Source organism: Paramacrobiotus metropolitanus, unplaced genomic scaffold (assembly GCF_019649055.1).
Source record: "Paramacrobiotus metropolitanus isolate TYO unplaced genomic scaffold, Prichtersi_v1.0 Parri_scaffold0000044, whole genome shotgun sequence".
Lineage (NCBI taxonomy): Eukaryota > Metazoa > Tardigrada > Eutardigrada > Parachela > Macrobiotidae > Paramacrobiotus > Paramacrobiotus metropolitanus.
In genome coordinates this window covers 668,764-686,981 of record NW_026570264.1, presented here as the reverse complement: position 1 = coordinate 686,981, position 18,218 = coordinate 668,764, and the positions used below count along the sequence as shown (strand labels likewise).

At 41.4% G+C, this 18,218-nt stretch overlaps 1 protein-coding gene across 6 annotated transcripts; it reads left to right on the top strand.

Annotated features, from left to right (window-relative positions):
* Nucleotides 1-1,274: 1,274 nt before the first annotated feature.
* LOC129591094 (uncharacterized) lies at nt 1,275-12,958 on the top strand. 6 transcript variants are annotated; one of them, XR_008690808.1, is made up of 10 exons: nt 1,275-1,560; nt 4,563-5,502; nt 6,032-6,670; nt 7,292-7,874; nt 7,946-10,652; nt 10,720-10,932; nt 11,072-11,155; nt 11,280-11,319; nt 11,536-11,901; nt 12,593-12,958. XR_008690808.1 is itself a non-coding variant. In XM_055486621.1 (4 exons), the coding sequence occupies exons 1-4, from the start codon at nt 11,027-11,029 to the stop codon at nt 12,658-12,660; spliced, it is 603 nt and encodes a 200-aa protein (XP_055342596.1). In that variant the 5' UTR covers nt 10,969-11,026; the 3' UTR covers nt 12,661-12,958. The 6 variants fall into 6 exon arrangements, 1 of the variants encoding a protein (XP_055342596.1); XR_008690810.1 differs by lacking the exon at nt 4,563-5,502 and having other exon boundaries at nt 6,147-6,670; XR_008690809.1 differs by lacking the exon at nt 4,563-5,502.
* Nucleotides 12,959-18,218: the final 5,260 nt, after the last annotated feature.

Sequence of the window (18,218 nt, the reverse complement as noted above, 5' to 3'; positions counted from 1 at the left end):
CACTGCCACATGTGTGCGGCTGCAACAGTTCTGTACCTCAGCACAGCCTCAGCACGCAGATGGTGGTGAATGCAGTCATTATGATGTTCTGGAATCTTTGCATACGTGATGGAAGAAAGAAGTGTTGCAACCGCGCACGTGTGGCGACGACTGCAGTTTTTCGCTGTAGTGCAGTGGCTCGCTTGGCGTGGCTTAAGTGCTTTCGTCATCGGTTTTTTATAACACAAATAGCTTAATAACCAGTGAACCGATTTTTAAAATTTCAAGTACTCTAAGAATCTTTCTGACAAACTTTCATGAATCTGCCAAAACAAAAAGTCTAAAGAAACAAATCAGGAGAGAAATAACAGAAGGTGGCCCACTTAAGTGTATGTCGCCCATTCACTTATCAAAGTGGCCCACTTCACTGTCTTAAAGAGTAGATAAGGGGCTCGGCTGACAGAGTGCGGTAGCAGTGAAAAAAAGGGAGTTAAAAACACGTCAGAATGTTGCACTTACCAGAGCGAGCGCGGCAACAAGCAGCACCAAACACCAGCGTTGAACATTCATGATATCGGAATAAAAGGGATATCTCACGCGAGACTGATAAATAAAAATCCGGCACGTTGCAATAGGAAGTAGTAATTTTGAACAAAGTCTGTGAAATGCATTTCATTTATATAGGATTTGGAATGTGTAAACATGACAAGCAAGATTCAGAAACGTTTATGTTGTTATTGTTGTTGTTATATGGCGACAATAAGGCAAGTGAACAAACACTTGATTATTGCCCTGTGGGCAAATAATTGCGCTGTTGTTCGAGAAACAGTGGTTTTGAGAGAAAAATGAATGTTAACAAACAATGAATTTGCAACTTTCCGGGTGGTGCGCATTCTAACAAAGCTTCGTTGAACACAATACAAAAAAAAACAGTAAAAAATGAAGTTCTGTCAAAAATTATTTGTTTCTTGGATAAAATTATGGGGAAATTTATTTTCATAGCGCTTAAAGGTCAAAGTCAGCAGGCGAAAAAAATTGTTACTACGGCTATTTGAAACCGAGAAGGAATTTCCATCGCATGCCTGCAGGGCAATATAATAGCGGTATGTGCCTATCATTACTCATCCGATGTTTGGATTTCAGTAAACTGTTCGACTTAAGGTTATTGTTATCAAATGTTAACTGATATTGTTGTACGGCTGATATGGCATTTGTAAATGGTATATCAGACAGACGTCAAATGGTCAAACTGGTTGGTTGATACCAGATAAAATTATTTTATTATACCAGATAAAATGAAATGCAACGCGCAAAAATTTTATAACGCATTAATGTGAGTTATTCGAAATGCGAGTGCAGCATTAAATTGTTACAATAAGGACACTTCTCAACTTGCAAGTACATATTTACGAAAGTTTTGTGAACCCTTTCATTTGCTTGTTTGTGAATCGTTTGTCAGAATTATATTATTCATCAGTAGTTGCGATAATAGTATTCAGTTTGAGCTGATTTGGATGCAGCGAGTTTATCTGGAAGACAGGTGTCACATTCTCAGCATTTCTCACCACAGCAAAAAAAACGGTATGGCGTAAAGTAAAGCATCATAATTCTCATAAAAATTGCGTTAAACCGTTATTTATTAGGATATTGACTCATAGCTTAATATACAAATACCTAGATACCTAATACTATTATTACTAAATTATTATTATTATTCAAATAGTAAATACTGTACAGTGTATACACTACACAGTACACACCCGTTCCGTAATGATATAACATTACGCATAAGGTTCCTACCCTGTTATTTAATGAGTCTAAGCGACGTCACAGCGGGAGGAGCCAAACACGCTTATAGTATAGCAACGACCGCCTATTATTTTTCATCGACCAACAAAAACCCTAAGACTGCAAATATGACTGAGCAAGGAGACAGCGTAAACGCATTTTCTCTATGGCTCTATAAATCGCTAAAAACTGCGCCTTCATAGCTTGCGCCGGCACCGCGACATTTCGCCGCCGACAACTGGTCGCAGGAATTTTGGTCGCAGACATTTCACCGCAAGGTAATCTCGCCACGCGACGTTTCGTTGCAGGACATTTCGTCGGATGGACTTTACGCCGCAAGACTTTCCGTCGCATGGCCGTTTCGAAGCAAGGAAAATTTGCCGCAGGGACATCTCGTCGAACCGACATGTACCCTATCAGATGGACGATTTACTAAGCTAAAAGAAAGAGCCGAATAAATTCAAACTCAAGCAAAACCACACGAACGACCTAAGAAATCTGAGAAACCTAATAAACCTAAGAAACCTCAGAAACCTAAGAATCCAAAGAAACCAAAGAAACCCAAGAAACCTAAGAAAATTTATGAAGACGTACGAAAACCTAAAAAAGTCTTTGAAAGACTAAGAAATCCTAAGAATAACACCTAAGAAAAACTAAGAACAGTTCTAAAAAAACTAAAAAACTAGTGAGAATTAAGCGCGGTGAATTGTTTTGTGACGAGTTGTCGCATTGCTCGAAAAGTCCCAAGACGAATTGTTCGCGACCAGACATCTTGCGTCGAAATGTCGCAAAGGTAAAAATAATTAATGTCTCAAAGCATACTGTCCCAAACCGAAGTGTCCCAGCGTCCGAATGTCCGGTGGCGAAATGTCTTCGCCACGAAAAGTCGCGCGGCGAGTTTGAGTGCGGCAAAATGTCACACTCCCAATTGTCCGGGTGCGCTTGCGGCGTTTTCGAGAACGCAAATTTTATAAAAACTTGAAAACCATATGACTTTAAATTGCTTGAGAACAGCAAGGTGAAATTGATTAATTCTTTCAGCGGTGCATACATTTACCGCGACCTTACACCTTTGCCCTTTGAAAAAATTTGATTTCGTTCGTAGTTTTAATTAACAAAAGTGTGTACTCATTTATTTTAAAAAAATTGAATTACATCTGATGGATAATGTATTTTTGAAAAATTATTTATGTACAAAATTTCTCTGCAAATTCAGTCAGAACACTCTGAAGTCTGAACAACAGCAAATAATCGGAAGAGTCACAAAATAATTCCTCTGGAATGTACCGAAACCGATTCTGGCTGTCCCTAAATTAAATTTTGGAGCTGCAAGAGCTGGATGGAGTCGCGAATATGCTGCAGACGGCGCTGTATTTAGTACGAGCGGAAGACACGGTATATACAGTAGGCATCGCTTCATTTACTGCGCTTGGTGCTATTATCGCTCACGATTTCTAACGTTCGCTGGATATCAGCAAATCTGTATCTCAGAACATTTTATGTAATTAAACGTCATTTGCGTCGGCAAAAAAACTAGATGACAATTTGGACTTAAGTTAATTTGGCTTACCCTCTAGTCACTGTGAGATCCCTTCATGGATCCACCTCAATACAGCTGTAAAGTTTTGCCTAAAAAATATTTGTTTGTGAAACTATTTCTTCCTGATGTTGTAGCTGGATAGCCGCGGTTGTTTGTCGTGTACAGGTACATTCGGAAACTGGTCATGTTGAGAACTTTGTTGATAACAGTCTTCAGCTTGTATCTGTACCGAAAAAAATGCTCAAGGCAAGGAAATTGACTGTTTAATTAAACAAGGCTACCACCGTTTGATGCTCCATACCTACAATAACCTGCTTTATACTGACTGCTCCAACGTTGCCACAGGCGACCAAAACCGTTAAATGCCGCTTAACACGTTTAATGCGTCAAAGTGAGCTCACGCTTGATTTTCATAAGGCAGCACATTCTCATTATGTATACGATTACGGTACCAAGGATTAGTAAGTCATTAAGCAAACATATGACGTTTGGTTTAGATACGGCGTTCAAATTCACCAAATCCCGCTAGCAATCGCACTTACTTTTATATGATAGAATTAGCCATTTACCACTCAATCAATATAATAAATATGTGTAACAATAACAATGCCGTTTAGTTTTCACGCAGTATTGTTGTTGGAAATCTAGAGTAGCCGTCCGGCGGTTCCATTGTTAGATAAACATGTCAAGGTAGCATTGTCGCTGGCCAAAGCGGCAAAGACAAGGATACAGCTAATTATACCCATGGTGCCCTACAAATTCAATAAAATGGCAGTTTTAAGTTTGATGAATTATCGTCGGTAATTCGTAAAAGGGATAACTGCTAGTGCTAACTGACCTCAAGTGCTTTTTGGCGTGATACAATAACTTCAGCCAGCGTAAATACCGGTGGCCGGAATTGTATACGTTGCATGTAAAGCCACTGGAACCGCAGTTCTCCGGGTTTGTAAAGACGGTTGATCCCTTTGTGAGGCATAGTGCAACGCTCTTGCAGATTATTTCGATAAAGGAGGCTAATAGTAGCGCCTACAAAATTAGGTAGGTGACGTATCATAACGTGCTTAGTAGACTGGTAGTGCACATATAACAGCAAAAATCCCTTAAATACGGGAAAAATTGTTCGTATAAATAGTTGTAATGAAAACTAATCTGATTATGCCTGCATTCGCATCATTTTGAAAAATGCAATTAAGTATGCATTTATGCAATTATTATGAAAAATGCAATTATCATTTTGAAAAATGCAATTATGCAGATTTGAAATGAATCGGTACCTGCTCCATGTTGAAAACGAATGCCAACAAAAGTCCCAAGAAACTCCGCGTTGCTTCGGCTAGAGACAGTAAAGACGAGGCCGCTGGCGCACCGCAGCTAGCATATTGCCCGCTTATGTGGAAAGTCGCAATGATAATCCAGCCCAGTATCGCGACGAGGCGCACACCAGCAATTCCGATAGACAGGCGTCCAATGCGCTGACAACCTGGTTCAGAGACTTATGCAACAACACAAAGCGCATTCGTTCTTCATCGGTGCGCGACAACGAGAAACCCAGCGCTAACCGGCGAAATATCAGTCCCGTGCTAAGGGCAAGGAAATGACGAACCCAACCAGGATATCTTTAGATACTTCAAAAAACAGGGAAAAGAAATAGTACAGCACATTCAGAATCGTTACCACCGCCAGCGGCAAATTTGGAAAGTACACTGCGCGGTAAACTTCGGTCAAGGTGGAAAATGAAGTCCCGTTATCGTAGCCATACCACAACAGCCCCGTGATGGCGAGCATGCTACCCATGAATCCGCCTAAGGCGGCGGCCAAAACGTTCCAATCGGATGCCGTTAAAAATTTTCCAAAGTCTGCATCGAGTTGCCGAATTAAACGTAGTAGTTTCTGGCTGACCCGACACGTCAGCAGCATGTATGATAACTCCAGCACGCATAAAACAGTATGGATGCATCCAACGACAGTAACTTGCAGTTTCGTGGCGGTGGCGTTGTAGCTGGTCCAGGTGTCGGAGGCATCAAATATTCGTGCGGCAAAAATCAGCAGCGCATTGAGTAACCACACGGCGCTAAGAGATATCCTTAAGCCCGAGTGTTTAACCACAGGAAAGGGGAACAGGCCAAAAGTCTGTAGAAGAAAAAGCCAACATTTCGATACTCGCCACATCCGACGAGAAGAGCACGCACGCGTCGGTACGAGATCGTAACTACTGTGTTGAGATTTCAACATAATTAAGTTGGCTGTGGCAGGAAGCAGTAAGATATCGGTAACTATGGACCAATGGGTCCGGTAGGGAGTTAGCATGGATAACTGAAAGCCCTAATGAAGGCAGACATTCGGTGACATATTAGAAAAATTTAATTTCATTAGCTGCAATTCCTGCGATGTTCCGACATGAGGATACTGCGTACTCGATGCACTAACAGCAAACACGCTCTCGGTTGACTGATAGACCACTCTTGAGAATCATCGATGGGTGCAGAAATCTCCAAGGATGTTGCAAAGTCACTTCTCTACTTGTAATCGCTTTTCCACAAATATTGTAACATGATGCGATAACATAGAAGCAACGGCATCTAAGTAAATGCTGTCCTCGATTTTCACAGTTTATTCTGTCTTTCTGTGCGATTCGCGGTGATGATGTTATTGATGTATATGCGAGTAAAAGAATCGCAAATTAATTTTTTAGTTAAATTTCTTACTAAATCTGCGTGCAATCAGGTGTAAAGTGTAAACCACGGTACCATGGATACATCCATGCCGCCAACAGTGGTTTGGAAGACGACGAAAGTGTGGCTAATTATTCTGCAAATCATGGGGCTTTTTCATTATTCAGCTCTCCATCATAATAAGCTACGACTGTTCACGCTAATGGCCACCGTATTCTGGATATTGCTAGTGGTGATTATTAGTGTTTTCTACGCCTACGACATATACCAAATCTACAACGCCACGGCAACCCGCTTTCCCGTCGTTGTGGTAGGATCCATCCACGCCGTGTTATGTGTGCTAGAACTGCCGTATTTTATTACATTTTTCCGGGCTAGAAAAAAGCTTGTCGACCTTATGCAGCATCTGGACCGAGAATTTGGCCAACATCTGCTGACCTGCGATCGCATTGGTTTAGTAGTGTTCACATCGGTGTACTTCCTGACATTTGCAGTTACCAACATCATACTAATTTCTGGCTTTGTCCACAATGATGTGTTTAATACTGATGCAATCTATTTCGGGGAACATTATTTTCCCAACGCTTCACCGACAGCCTGGTTGACTTTCAGCGGAGTATATACGTTTGTTATTTGCACATTTGATGCGAGCAAGCGCATTGCCGTGGGGTTCATTTCGTTCATGGCAATTGTAAGTAAATAGAGAACAGTCGTCAATTTTCATTAGGCAGTAACTTCGTTCACAACCTTTTGCTATCTTCTGCTCAGTTCACAACCTCCTGCTCTACCTTTCATTCCGTTTGATACATTTTTGTTTTTTCGCTTTTCACGCTATTCCGTAATCAGAAGAAAGAGAAAATGTTGCGATTTATTTTCCGCACCAAAATTTGCAGTGCTAAAAGGGTTACATCAAAATATTATGCACTGACAGTGTACATACCAAACTTCCTGGGTTCTACATCCATAGGTTGGTTGCGGAGGCATAAACGGCATTTTGTGCGCTATCTACTACACGTAACAGCATCATTTTATGAAGGAACAATTTTAAAACACACAGCTGTGGCGTAGTACCAAGTAAAAATATGTATTCGTTTTTATACTCGCAAATCACAATAAATAAATTATCGAAACAGTTATCGGAGCTAACCGCAGTGTCAGATAAGGTTGTTCATGGGATAAAGGTTCGTGCAAATGCTTATGAAGTGATGTGAACCGATTAAAAGGCTTCAAACAGAGCGGTCACTTTTTCATTCTTGATGCTCCTCTGTGTTTAACGGTGCACAGAATTAGGGAATAACCGAAGCTGTTGTAGGCAGCCGGGCTAATATTTCGGAGGATCACCGTTAAAGCAGCTGTGGCTGGCAGCCGATTGGATGAATATATTGGTTTACAAAAACGAGCGTCCTCACTAGTCAAGGAACTGGATAACTGCGTGTCCTCCGTATCCGCATTCAGCCTGATTGCAATGCTGGGTTTGTTAATTATCACGACATTCAACATCAGTGGACAATACGTCAACTGTGGTGCGGCAGGTGGTAGTACGCTGGTGACCTTAACCGAGGCACTGATTGTATTGTGTGTTTTATCAGCATCCCACGTGTTTTCCATCGAACAGGCACACACCCTTTCGCAGTGCCAAAATCCACCGAGAAACGATTCGATAACAATCACACAAACCTGAAAAAACGGGTTTTACTCGTGAATTATCATATTTTAGGGTCAGCTAATCGTTGAGATAATTGGTGTGGATCTGGAAGAGCGTAGCCTGGTGCGTCATGGTCATGCTTCTGACCCGGGACTTGTACAGTGGATGTGGCTGTACATGCAATCTGAAAAACTCGCCGCCTGGATTTTCGATGGCCGGAATCCCAGTGTCCAGAGAAAGAGCGATCGAAGTTAGTATTGCTGCTGCGTTATGAAGGTTTGCTTCGCTTAAATTTAATAACTTTCTGTTGGTTGGTTGCAGAGCGCTATCGGTCTAATCGGCTGCGTTCTTGTGTTTTCGGAACTGGCTAGTACCAACAATACGAGCTTCACTTGCGCCGCAAATTCCAACATGACTACCGGATGGGTAATTTAAAAAGTGTTCCCAGTACCACAGCTTATCAGTTAGCGACGCTTCCGAATCGAAACCCTTTTCTGAATTAAAGAATTAAAAACCTTTTTAAAAATCGGTGACCGGGCCAGCAGAAGCCACGTTAGATGTCTTTTACGATAGCGTGCTTAAATTTGTAAACTGTAATGTGAAACTAGAATTACGTATTGTGATGTATTGTGGTGATAGACAGCAGGCTTAACAGCAAAATACGAGTAGTTCTATGAAATAATTTCGGGAATTGAAAAAAGAGTAGAAAATTGTCGCGGTCCGACACATGACGATCGGGGGGTGATGGCCGTGACCCGGTGTATAGAGTCGGCAATTGGCATTGATCAGATTCTACTTATTAATCGGCCTCAATGAAGTTGTATGCAAAAGCAAGTTGTATGCAAAAGCCAATTTTGGACCATGTGCTGCAGAACTCAAGATTTCTACATTTTGCTCAGTCTGCAAGTGCTGGATCCCGAGCCTTTCGACGCAGCGTTAATATCGCTTAAAGTTTGTCTGGGAAAAAGCGAGACGTGCAATAATTGCGCTCAAAAGACTCCATTTTTAGATTTATTCAGCCAGAGCTATGCACTTGCCGGCTAACGAGATGCAAAATGTAAGATTCAATAATGGCAACAGCAGCAGTCTGGTTTTATTCTTGTACGTGCAGTGCAAGTGTGCATCGATGCGGTTGCGCAGTACGTGCAGCACTGAAAATGTTGTTCACAATGATACGATTACAAATCCGCTCACAACTAATTCTTCAAAACCGCCTTGTGTCCATGAGCAGATTCCGGTCCTGGCAACAGCCAACCCGAAGACAACTATGGTCTAACCAGAAGATTTTGCGGGATATCGGATGTTTTTCGACAGCTCAATCATTCTTCTTTTGATATTAGACGGTTTTCCATCTTTGATATTAGACGGTTTTTCCCCCGTGTAGCTTTTAAGAAAACATATTGTGCCAGCAAACCAAAAGCCCAAAAGTGGCCACACATGCGTACGACCAACATATTTTCATAAGTACTTTAGCGATAACAAACCGATTTGTTTACACTGCCGTGGTATTTCGTAATGGACAATAGTCAGCATATCAAACAACAGCAGCAACAACTACACCAGCATTTTGAAAACCACTATCTGTATTCACCATCTTGGCAATTATAAAATTACCGCCGCTCCTCTCAGCGCTGTTTTATTTCCATCAACGACAAAGATTCGTGAAGAATATTCCTCAGTTATGTGTGTATTGGTTGTCTGCATATTAACAACATTACGTAGCACAAATTGTATATATACCACAGTATAGTGCACAAATTAAAGCATATAAGTGACACCTTGTAGCCGATTAACCGCTGCTGTCTAATCAATCCGGGTATAGTAATCGCTATCCAAACTGATCTTTCCGGTTTTAGAATTTAAAATTGTGAGTCTAAGGTTAAAATACTCTACTGAGTAAGAAACATAAGAACGCACTTGCACATAAGGGCAATCTGTACAATGCAAAAAGTTTGGAACGTGTCTACTCAAAATGCAAATCAGATTTTCTTTTTGCACGACAAGAGACTTTTTTTAATATGAAAATATAAATTTTTTTGATGAATTCTTGAAAAAAAATTTTTTAATGTATTCCTAAGCATCTCGCACGTACCCCGAAAAGTATGCATCCATCGAAATCGTATTCAGTTCGCTAGCAGCGGATTGTCGCGTATCCACGAGTCAAACGAATAGTCTGTGGCAAGAGGTCTTGATGCAAATTGTCAAAGAGTCTAGAATTCTAAAAGGAACTGTTCTTACGCAAACTGTTACAGCTAGTACAATATAAGGCGAAATATCTTTGCGACAAAGGTCTTCATTTTTTCGAAATAAATTTTACGTCGAGCTGTAACACGTAGAAATGTGTCATTGTCCAGGCGCAGTAAAATATAATGTCAGCGTCTGAATTTCATCTCGGGCTGGTAATAAAGTAATAAGCGCATTCTGAAAATTTGTAACACCACGGTAGTTAGAACCTTTCTAAAAGTTTAAAACGGACTTTCAAGGAATTTATTTCATTTAAAAATCGGACATGTCACAGAACTCGTAAGTCAGATAAGTATTCTTAAATCCATGACTTCTTTAACAAAGTGCCAAACAGACCGGAAAAAACTACCGATTGATACGCAGTTATGTGCTTGAAGTTTTGAACCTTCTTTCTATTTTAATATGTCTTTTTTCAGCAAATGGACGACGAGCGCGCAGTAACCATTTTTTTCTAATAGATGCAGTTGTTTTTGCTTTACTATCAAATGAAGCTATACGAAAACGCGTTGAGATAGTGCACAAAATCTAAGGTCCTCGTACAGCAAAAATAAATAACAGTAATAACTAATATTTTTACAGTACGCAAAAGTATTTTTCAAGTACTGTAGTAATAATTTATTACCGTGCATATCCGGCTATTTCCTTTTGGAAAAGCTGAGCCAGCACTTTATTCACACACTTAACAGCCCTAATGGAACTACGCGTGGCGTCGTGCTGCGAAATTTCATGTAAATCTGCGACGACTTACAGACATACAAAATCAAGTTACAAGAAGGACGCTTTGGTAAGCAAATTATTGTACCCAAAACTCATTTTCATTCCTTGAATCAAAACGGTTTTCGGCTGGACAGACTGCGCAAAAGTTCGCCACCGTCGCAAAACGGAGCGATAAGCCACTTCAGCGCATATACATACATGTACCCGTATTCCAGAAGCTGCCGACTCAAGTGGGAAGTTATTGGAAAGCCGGCTGTAATAATGCTTGCCTCACCGCAAATCTCAGCGCTCGTTTCCTTTCGAGTGGATTTTCCGCTAACTAGTCAGCGCGACTATTTAAACGTCCGGTAAAATGACACATAATATGTGATTACTGTCTGCGCTGTTATATCTTTTAGGAATTACTTTGCATATCCTATACGCAATTACAAGGAACAGAGCATGTTGCTAGCTATTTTAACCTTTTGCTTTTTTGCGGTCGCTCAGCTTGGCCATTGTCAATGGACGCAAGACGACTTGATCATTGACTTGGAACGCAGAGCCGAAGAAGCTGCAAAGGAGCGTGGTATCGTAAGTTGCCAGTCTGCCTTTAATTTGCTGTATAGCCGTAAAATTATATTATATTATCATATTATAAATACTTCTTAGCGCATATCGTGCAATTAAGGCATTGAAAGAGAGTCTCACTTTGCAGCGCGTTGAAGAGCTGCCTGGCATCTACCGCCACTCTAACGGTAAAGACCAAAACTAACCCTTGAAACGGTTTGCATTAAAAATCAGTTTCTCTAAATCTAAATAATATATGGAAGTTCAGATTCATAAAAAAAGCTTACGAAGGCGGCGTTGACATTAACGTTTTTGCGCGAATATTTACTCGATGTGCTTGTATACTCGTACCGGCAGCGGTACCGACGGTACAAATTGTTCAATGGCGGCAATTTCTTTACCAGGTCATTCTTACTGCGGTCGTTTCAAAGGCGTCGAAGAATTCGACCGAGTGAGAGAATTAGGCCAATGTCTACAGACGGTATTCGGCTTCCACTCAGCCGACCAGCCACAACTCCTGGTTAGCCGGAATCAGCGGCTCTGTATGCAAAAAGTCAGTTTTGGAAGCGAAGATGATATGATAACCACAGCCATGGATAGCATGTATGCCAGTAAATGGTTAACTCTCCACCCGGTGGACCAGCAGCTCTTTGATACAGCGATGATATCCATCAAGGACTGCCGCGACAAAACCGGAGGCTGTGCGGATTGCGTAAATCAGACTCGGCTAGCGGATCTGATTGCTGAGAGCCATGCTGGGCGCACGAAACGTAAGGACTGGCGGCGTGATTCTGTAACATAGAGCTCGAAAAGGAAGACCAAACATAACTAGTGCACCGCGATTGAATAAATAGTTTTTCTGTACATAATAAATCGTTATAGGAATGATAACGAACGATGCGTAACAATCTGACAGTGGGCAATTTACCAAATGTTATAGAAGTTGAGAGAACAATTTTCATTTTCAACAGTTTTACACATGAAACTCAAATCCTTTCAAATGCTTTCATGTTCTCAAATCCTTTCAAAATATCATTCTTTGAAAAATAAATATTCCATAGGATATGATCTCTTGCATTTGGCTTCGAAAAAAATTATATTAAATCATTTTTAAAAACAGCTTAAAAAAGCGTTTAAATTACAGCAGTAGCTGGTTACACCCTACATATGGGTTTCATTGTCTTATTTTTTAACTCCAGGCGGCGACTGCATCGTACGTTTCGAAAAACCATGCGGACAACGTGTATTTTCGGCGTTTAAAAACTTTGCCTAATATAACTGTATTGAAAAGTGATTGCTCGAATTCACGCTAAAACATCAATTATCGAAATTTTTTTAAAGCAGTATTTTGATAAAATTGGCAATATGCCTGACATACGTATACATGCAGTACTTCAATATTCCTGACATATTCCATTCCACATTCGATGCAATATTCCTGACATTTCTCTGTCGTTTAAGGATATTCCATCAGAGACGGTCCCCACCACATCCAGCACGGACACGATGACCAGATTGTCAGAGCCTGAGTGGACACGCCGCATGCAACGTCAGTGAGGGAACCTACTGCGACTGCTGTTCTGGACCGAAGGAGGAGGCTATGTGCCAGAGAATGGCTCAAAAAAGTCGCCATCCTTTTTCGACTATGCATAGAGTACTACGTATTTTCTAAACCTTAGCAATCAAATCCGATCGTGTCCTCTAACCCTGTGGTTCCGCTGTTCTTTCATTCTGCTTATACCGTACTTTGTGTTGCATATTTTCTTTCTGTTTAGTTTGTCTTTTTACTTTATTTTTTTGTCATTCTGTCAGTTATTTTGTAGTATGTTCAGAGATTCATAAAAATGTGCTGATAATGAAGTTTCATTCCATTCAGCGTAATAATACTGCGGCATCATCAACGACGGCAAAAGGTATGAACCGTAGAAACTGAAAGACATTGTTTGTTATCCATAACCGTACATGTTTAAATACTTCAAGTACACATCTTGGATCTTCATCAATCTTGCACGTTTGTTAGCGAGCACGATAAGGTTCAAGCGTTAATTAAATAATTTAATTTATTAGTAGTGCAATCGCATTTCGAGTGCCGGCTGTGAACGCTGTTCCTAGCAGCCACAAAGGAAGAGAATAAGATGCTACATAATGTCCCACTGGCTGTATCGAAAACATGTTGCTGCAATGTTTGCCTCTGCTGAGATGGTGTAGTACCGAAAAGGTTATTTTTTTTTTTTTACGGTTGTACGAATTTATTGAGGTTCGTATTGGACTGTGTAATACAAGAATATCAGTTAACAAAAACCATAACATCAAATACTTCAAGTACACATCTTGGATCTTCATCAATCTTGCTATTAGACAAAACCAATAAGTGAGATTATTAGACATTATTAGAGAAAAGGTTATTAGACAAAACCAATAAGTGAGAGTGTACCAGGGTAAACTGAAAGAGATCTCAGCTCGCTTACGAGGACGATTTGCTGACCACTACATTGCTAACGGACTAAATGCTGATTGTTCTTTGGTGGCCGATAAAATTCTTTTAGGGTAAAACGTTGAGACGACAATTTGATAGTGGGCTACCGCCGCTATTTGTTAGCGCTTAATCCCGACGGTTGTTCGCGGGAACTTTTATAACCAAAAGCAAAAGCCAGTAATGCAACACCGGAATGTGAATTGACTCGGATGGACATATTATAAATGGCCGGCAATGTGCTTAGTCAATACCGCTGCAAGGCGAAGGAGGAAACAGCTTAAACAATTATGGTCGGTAACTATCAAGGGCTTGCAGTAAAAAGGTCAGCAAGGTTACAACCACCTATACAAACTAATGGTGAGCATGTGCAGATGCTGTGGAGTTCCGATACTCTGACTTAATTTGTACGCTAGCGTTCTAATCGCGATGCAGTTTGAGAATAAGCATTGCTGTTGCACGCATGGTTTCCTTTAAAACTAGCTTTTTCTCTGAACCTTTAAGGTGCCATGCGGAATTACTAGCGTTTTAATACTTTGTAAATTGCTCTCATACAGATACAAAAGTAAAAGACACCTTGAAGAATGCTGCGCAGCCTACGCTTAAGTTCATCATTTTTTACTCAGCCAGTACGTGACCATATCACCACGACCTTTGACTTGCAGCGAGCCTCGAACTTGAACAACATAGCCATGATCGGTAAACCAATGCAAAAGTGAAGCGGACGCGTAGCTCAGGTGTATTCGGCCCGGCAATCCTTGGCTGCACATTCGCGATGCCACATTGATCGTGTCTCCAAATCTGATAAACACTCAATTCGTTCAGTTTTGTATACTTTCAAAACGGTTGCATTCCTGTAAACGTACAAGCAGTAACGTGGTCTCTTCATTCCGATGACTCCGGCGGCACACGGCCCTATAACAAAGCCGTTGTCTGCCAGAACATTACGTTAAAACAGTTCCTGTGCAACCTGAGTGCAGTCCAATCATAATGCGCAGCTCCTCCGGTAGACTAAGAGATGGTTGCAACTGCAGCAACAGCAAGGCGAAATCGGCCATTCGCCGGACCTGATCCGAGCCGATTCGGATGGGCAGTCCACTGGCAACCTGCAATTCCGCCGCATTAAGGATGTCGAGAAAATACCACACACTGTGCGAAGCTTTATGCCCCATAATTTGTTCACATGCCATTTTATATTACGGTGAACAGTATGTAGAAACTTTATAGGAGCAAACACTCTGTACAATATCAACGTCTGCGCATTCTCAACGGCAGTGAGCACTATTTCTCAACTCTGTGACGCAAAAATCCTCAAAGTGCGGAAGTACTGCGTAAAATTAATATTGTTGGGAATTGAGATAACCATAGGAATAAATTTTGCGCTTACCAGGACAGAATCAGAAACAGCCTCGACTTTATACACATCGCACACCGAAATCGGAACGTCCACAGAATCTTCCATCTTGGAAATCACGGTAATCACTTGTTCGGGAGATGAATCTTGCGTAAAACCGGCAAATCCGTCATACTGGGAAAAACATATGGTCACACACTCGAAGAGCTCTGGCGCGACGAACTGTCCAGCTCGCAGAGTTTCCGCAATTTCTCTGTTATAACGACAATAATAGAAGATCGTCGTACATGTTTTCAATAAAGGCACCGACATCGGTGTTGTATACTTTGGTAAGAATTGTCGAACTAGGGCATCACAACGTTTTCGAGCATCCAGCAGTGCCTTTGTCCGCAGTTTCACCTCGTCCTCCAGCTTATTCGAGTACAGAGACAACTGTCGGTAGATTTTATCGAAAAGTTTATGCTGATTCATTTCCGGTGCCAGAAGCGGCGACGCCTCGCGGAGTCGTGAGCGTAACTCCCTGATATTAGGTCGGCCTTCGGGAAGTCTACTCAGGCACTCATGAATGACACTGGCCAGCTCGGCGATCTCCATCAAATCCACAGCGGCAACCAGTGGGTTATTGGGAGCACACTCCATATCGACGAAAGTTGAAGTGCCTGAAAATTCATCTTTACAGTCGACAGTAGTAAAGACGAAGTGCGTTCGCACTTACCGAACTTGTCCTGCATTTTTCGGTTTAAGGACCCTCCAGTCAAGATATCGTATAGGATCAATCCCGTGGAGAAGATATCGACTGCTTGCGCGGACTGGACGGTACTGTCCCATTGGTCGATTTCATCGAGTTCCGGGGCCATCCAGAAGAGCGGTTCCCAGCTGCATTGCTTCGGACCACGGCAGTCCGTAATGTCATCCATACTTTCCAGCTGACCACAGATCCGGTCACTGGCTACATTCATGAGCTTCAGAGTGAAGTGCTTATCGATCCAGCAGTTAAAAGTACTCAAACGACCATGGTAATTCAGTTGTGAATGATGCACGAAACTCAGTCCCTGCGTTGCAGTAGGAAAAACAAATTAGCTCTTACGTTCTAATTAAGCAAAAAGATTTCGCGAAAGATGACGACTAGTACCTCTAGAAAATCCAGGACGAAGGAACTGACAAAAGTAAGCTCCCTGCCTACGGGACTGCTGCATACCTGAGGCAGACTGCCCCGTGATGGACAGCTGAATACCACGAATACAAACCTCCTAGCAGCGCTTATGCTAAGTCCAAGAAATTGTCCAACATTTTGGTGTTCCAATTCCCGCAGCTGTGAAGAAAAGCCTTTACTGAATCCTCACGCTTACGGTGTGCGTAGAATAAAAGTGAAACGTGCAGTGAAAATTATATTAATTTGTTAATATTCAGTCAACGGTGTGAGACTGAGAGTCTAACCAGGGGCCTGTCAAAGGCTCCCCCTTCCGAAAAATCCCATCTTTTGTTTGAAGACAGAGTAAGCAGTGAGAACACTTAAAAAAAAACATTTTTACTGGCAATGGTCCAGTGGGCGTGACCAAAACCAATTTTTATGATGCAAGCATCCTATGTATTATCATTGTATTAAGTTGCAATGACTTGCCATACTACATATTTCTGATTTGACAGTGAAACGATATTTTACGTGCGTAGTGTTTGTTACCCCCTATCACTGTAAAGTCCGATAATAATATTTTTGAATAACTGACCTGTCCATATAAACATTCTATAACACCTTGGCACTTATCGAGCTAAATAGTAAATACGTACCTGCAGATCATCAACGTACAAAATAATGTAGCAGCATTAGAGTAAGTGCTTAACATTCAGCCGATATGTGGCAAAACGACAAACGCTATATTACCTGCATTATGTATATACTATACAAAAAGGAAAAAATGGATGAGGCACCATTTATAGTGTTAACAGATAATACTATGGCTGGAATATATTTCTACCAGCGACACAGGGATATTTAGTATGGTAACTAACCGTAAGCAGTACTTATATGCTGCTAATACATACAGTCTGTACGACTGCTTTTAAATTGGCTTTTGGCCACGCCCACTGGACCATTGCCGGTGAAACTATTTTTTTTTAGTTTTCCCATTGCTTACTCTTCAAACATAAAATGAGGTTTTTCGGAGGGGGGAGCCTCTGACCGGCCTCTGGTAAGACATATCCAATGCGCATTAACCGACACCAATGGGTTCTGCTGCTTGCGTAATATGCGTCAAAAGTAAGAATCTAATTTGTATCTAATTTGCTTCTATAGTAAACCTTGCTCTATCCTGCTGCAAAGGCACTTCCGAATTTATCAGCACAAGTATCATAGTCATCATCGTTCTTACTTTTTTAAACAACTTGAGCAAATTGTGATTCTTTGATATATCCTTAAAGTTCAGTGCGCCTTCTCCGCGCGCACATGGAAAACACACCGCAGCTTTGCCATGCAGCGATACAAATCGAGTCGTTGCCTCCTGTCGAGAAAACCGCCATTTCATTGCACTATTCATTCAGAATATTGTTTTTGGATTGTGACGAAGAAGCGCTTACCGCTGTAAAAGAAACCGAAACAGATCCATTGTAAGGTTGGCCGGGTGCAGTAAATAGAGAGGAAACGTTAGAGCGGAAAAATGACCCGGCTTTTAAATCCTCCATGTTTACTTGCCACCAGTTATCAAGCAAAATTTGTTCGTCCGCTTTCATTTTATTATACCTGCATGTTATTTCGAAAGAGTACGTCAGTCAGTTTCAAAATTCGTTAAAAATACGTAATATTCTTCGACTTCCGTTGTTCGTTTTACGTTCAAAAGCTCGTAGCTGTATGCTTACCGCCAATACAATACAGCGAAAATCCCTGCAGCGATGGATATTCCCAGTAGAGTGAAAATACTGATCCACAACGGTGCGTTGCTGCCTGAAAACCATAGCGCTTTACTTCGAAAATCATTCTAAGGAAAAATGTCAACCGCGCATACTATTTGATGGACATTTATGGTTCAAGTATCCGCACTGTGGTTCATTCGGTGGAGGAAATGGTTTCCTGGAGTCGGTCCATTCCGTTAAATTTGTGGCCTCGCTCAACGCGTTCTCAGTGCCGGTTTTGGTTAGCAGGGGCTAAAATTGAGCTATCGAACGTCAGAATTCATTGTGTAATTATCAGAAAGCACTGCAGCCAACACTTCGTACTGTTCGAATGCCCAGTGCTGAGAAATACGTGACGACAAAATCCGTGCGAC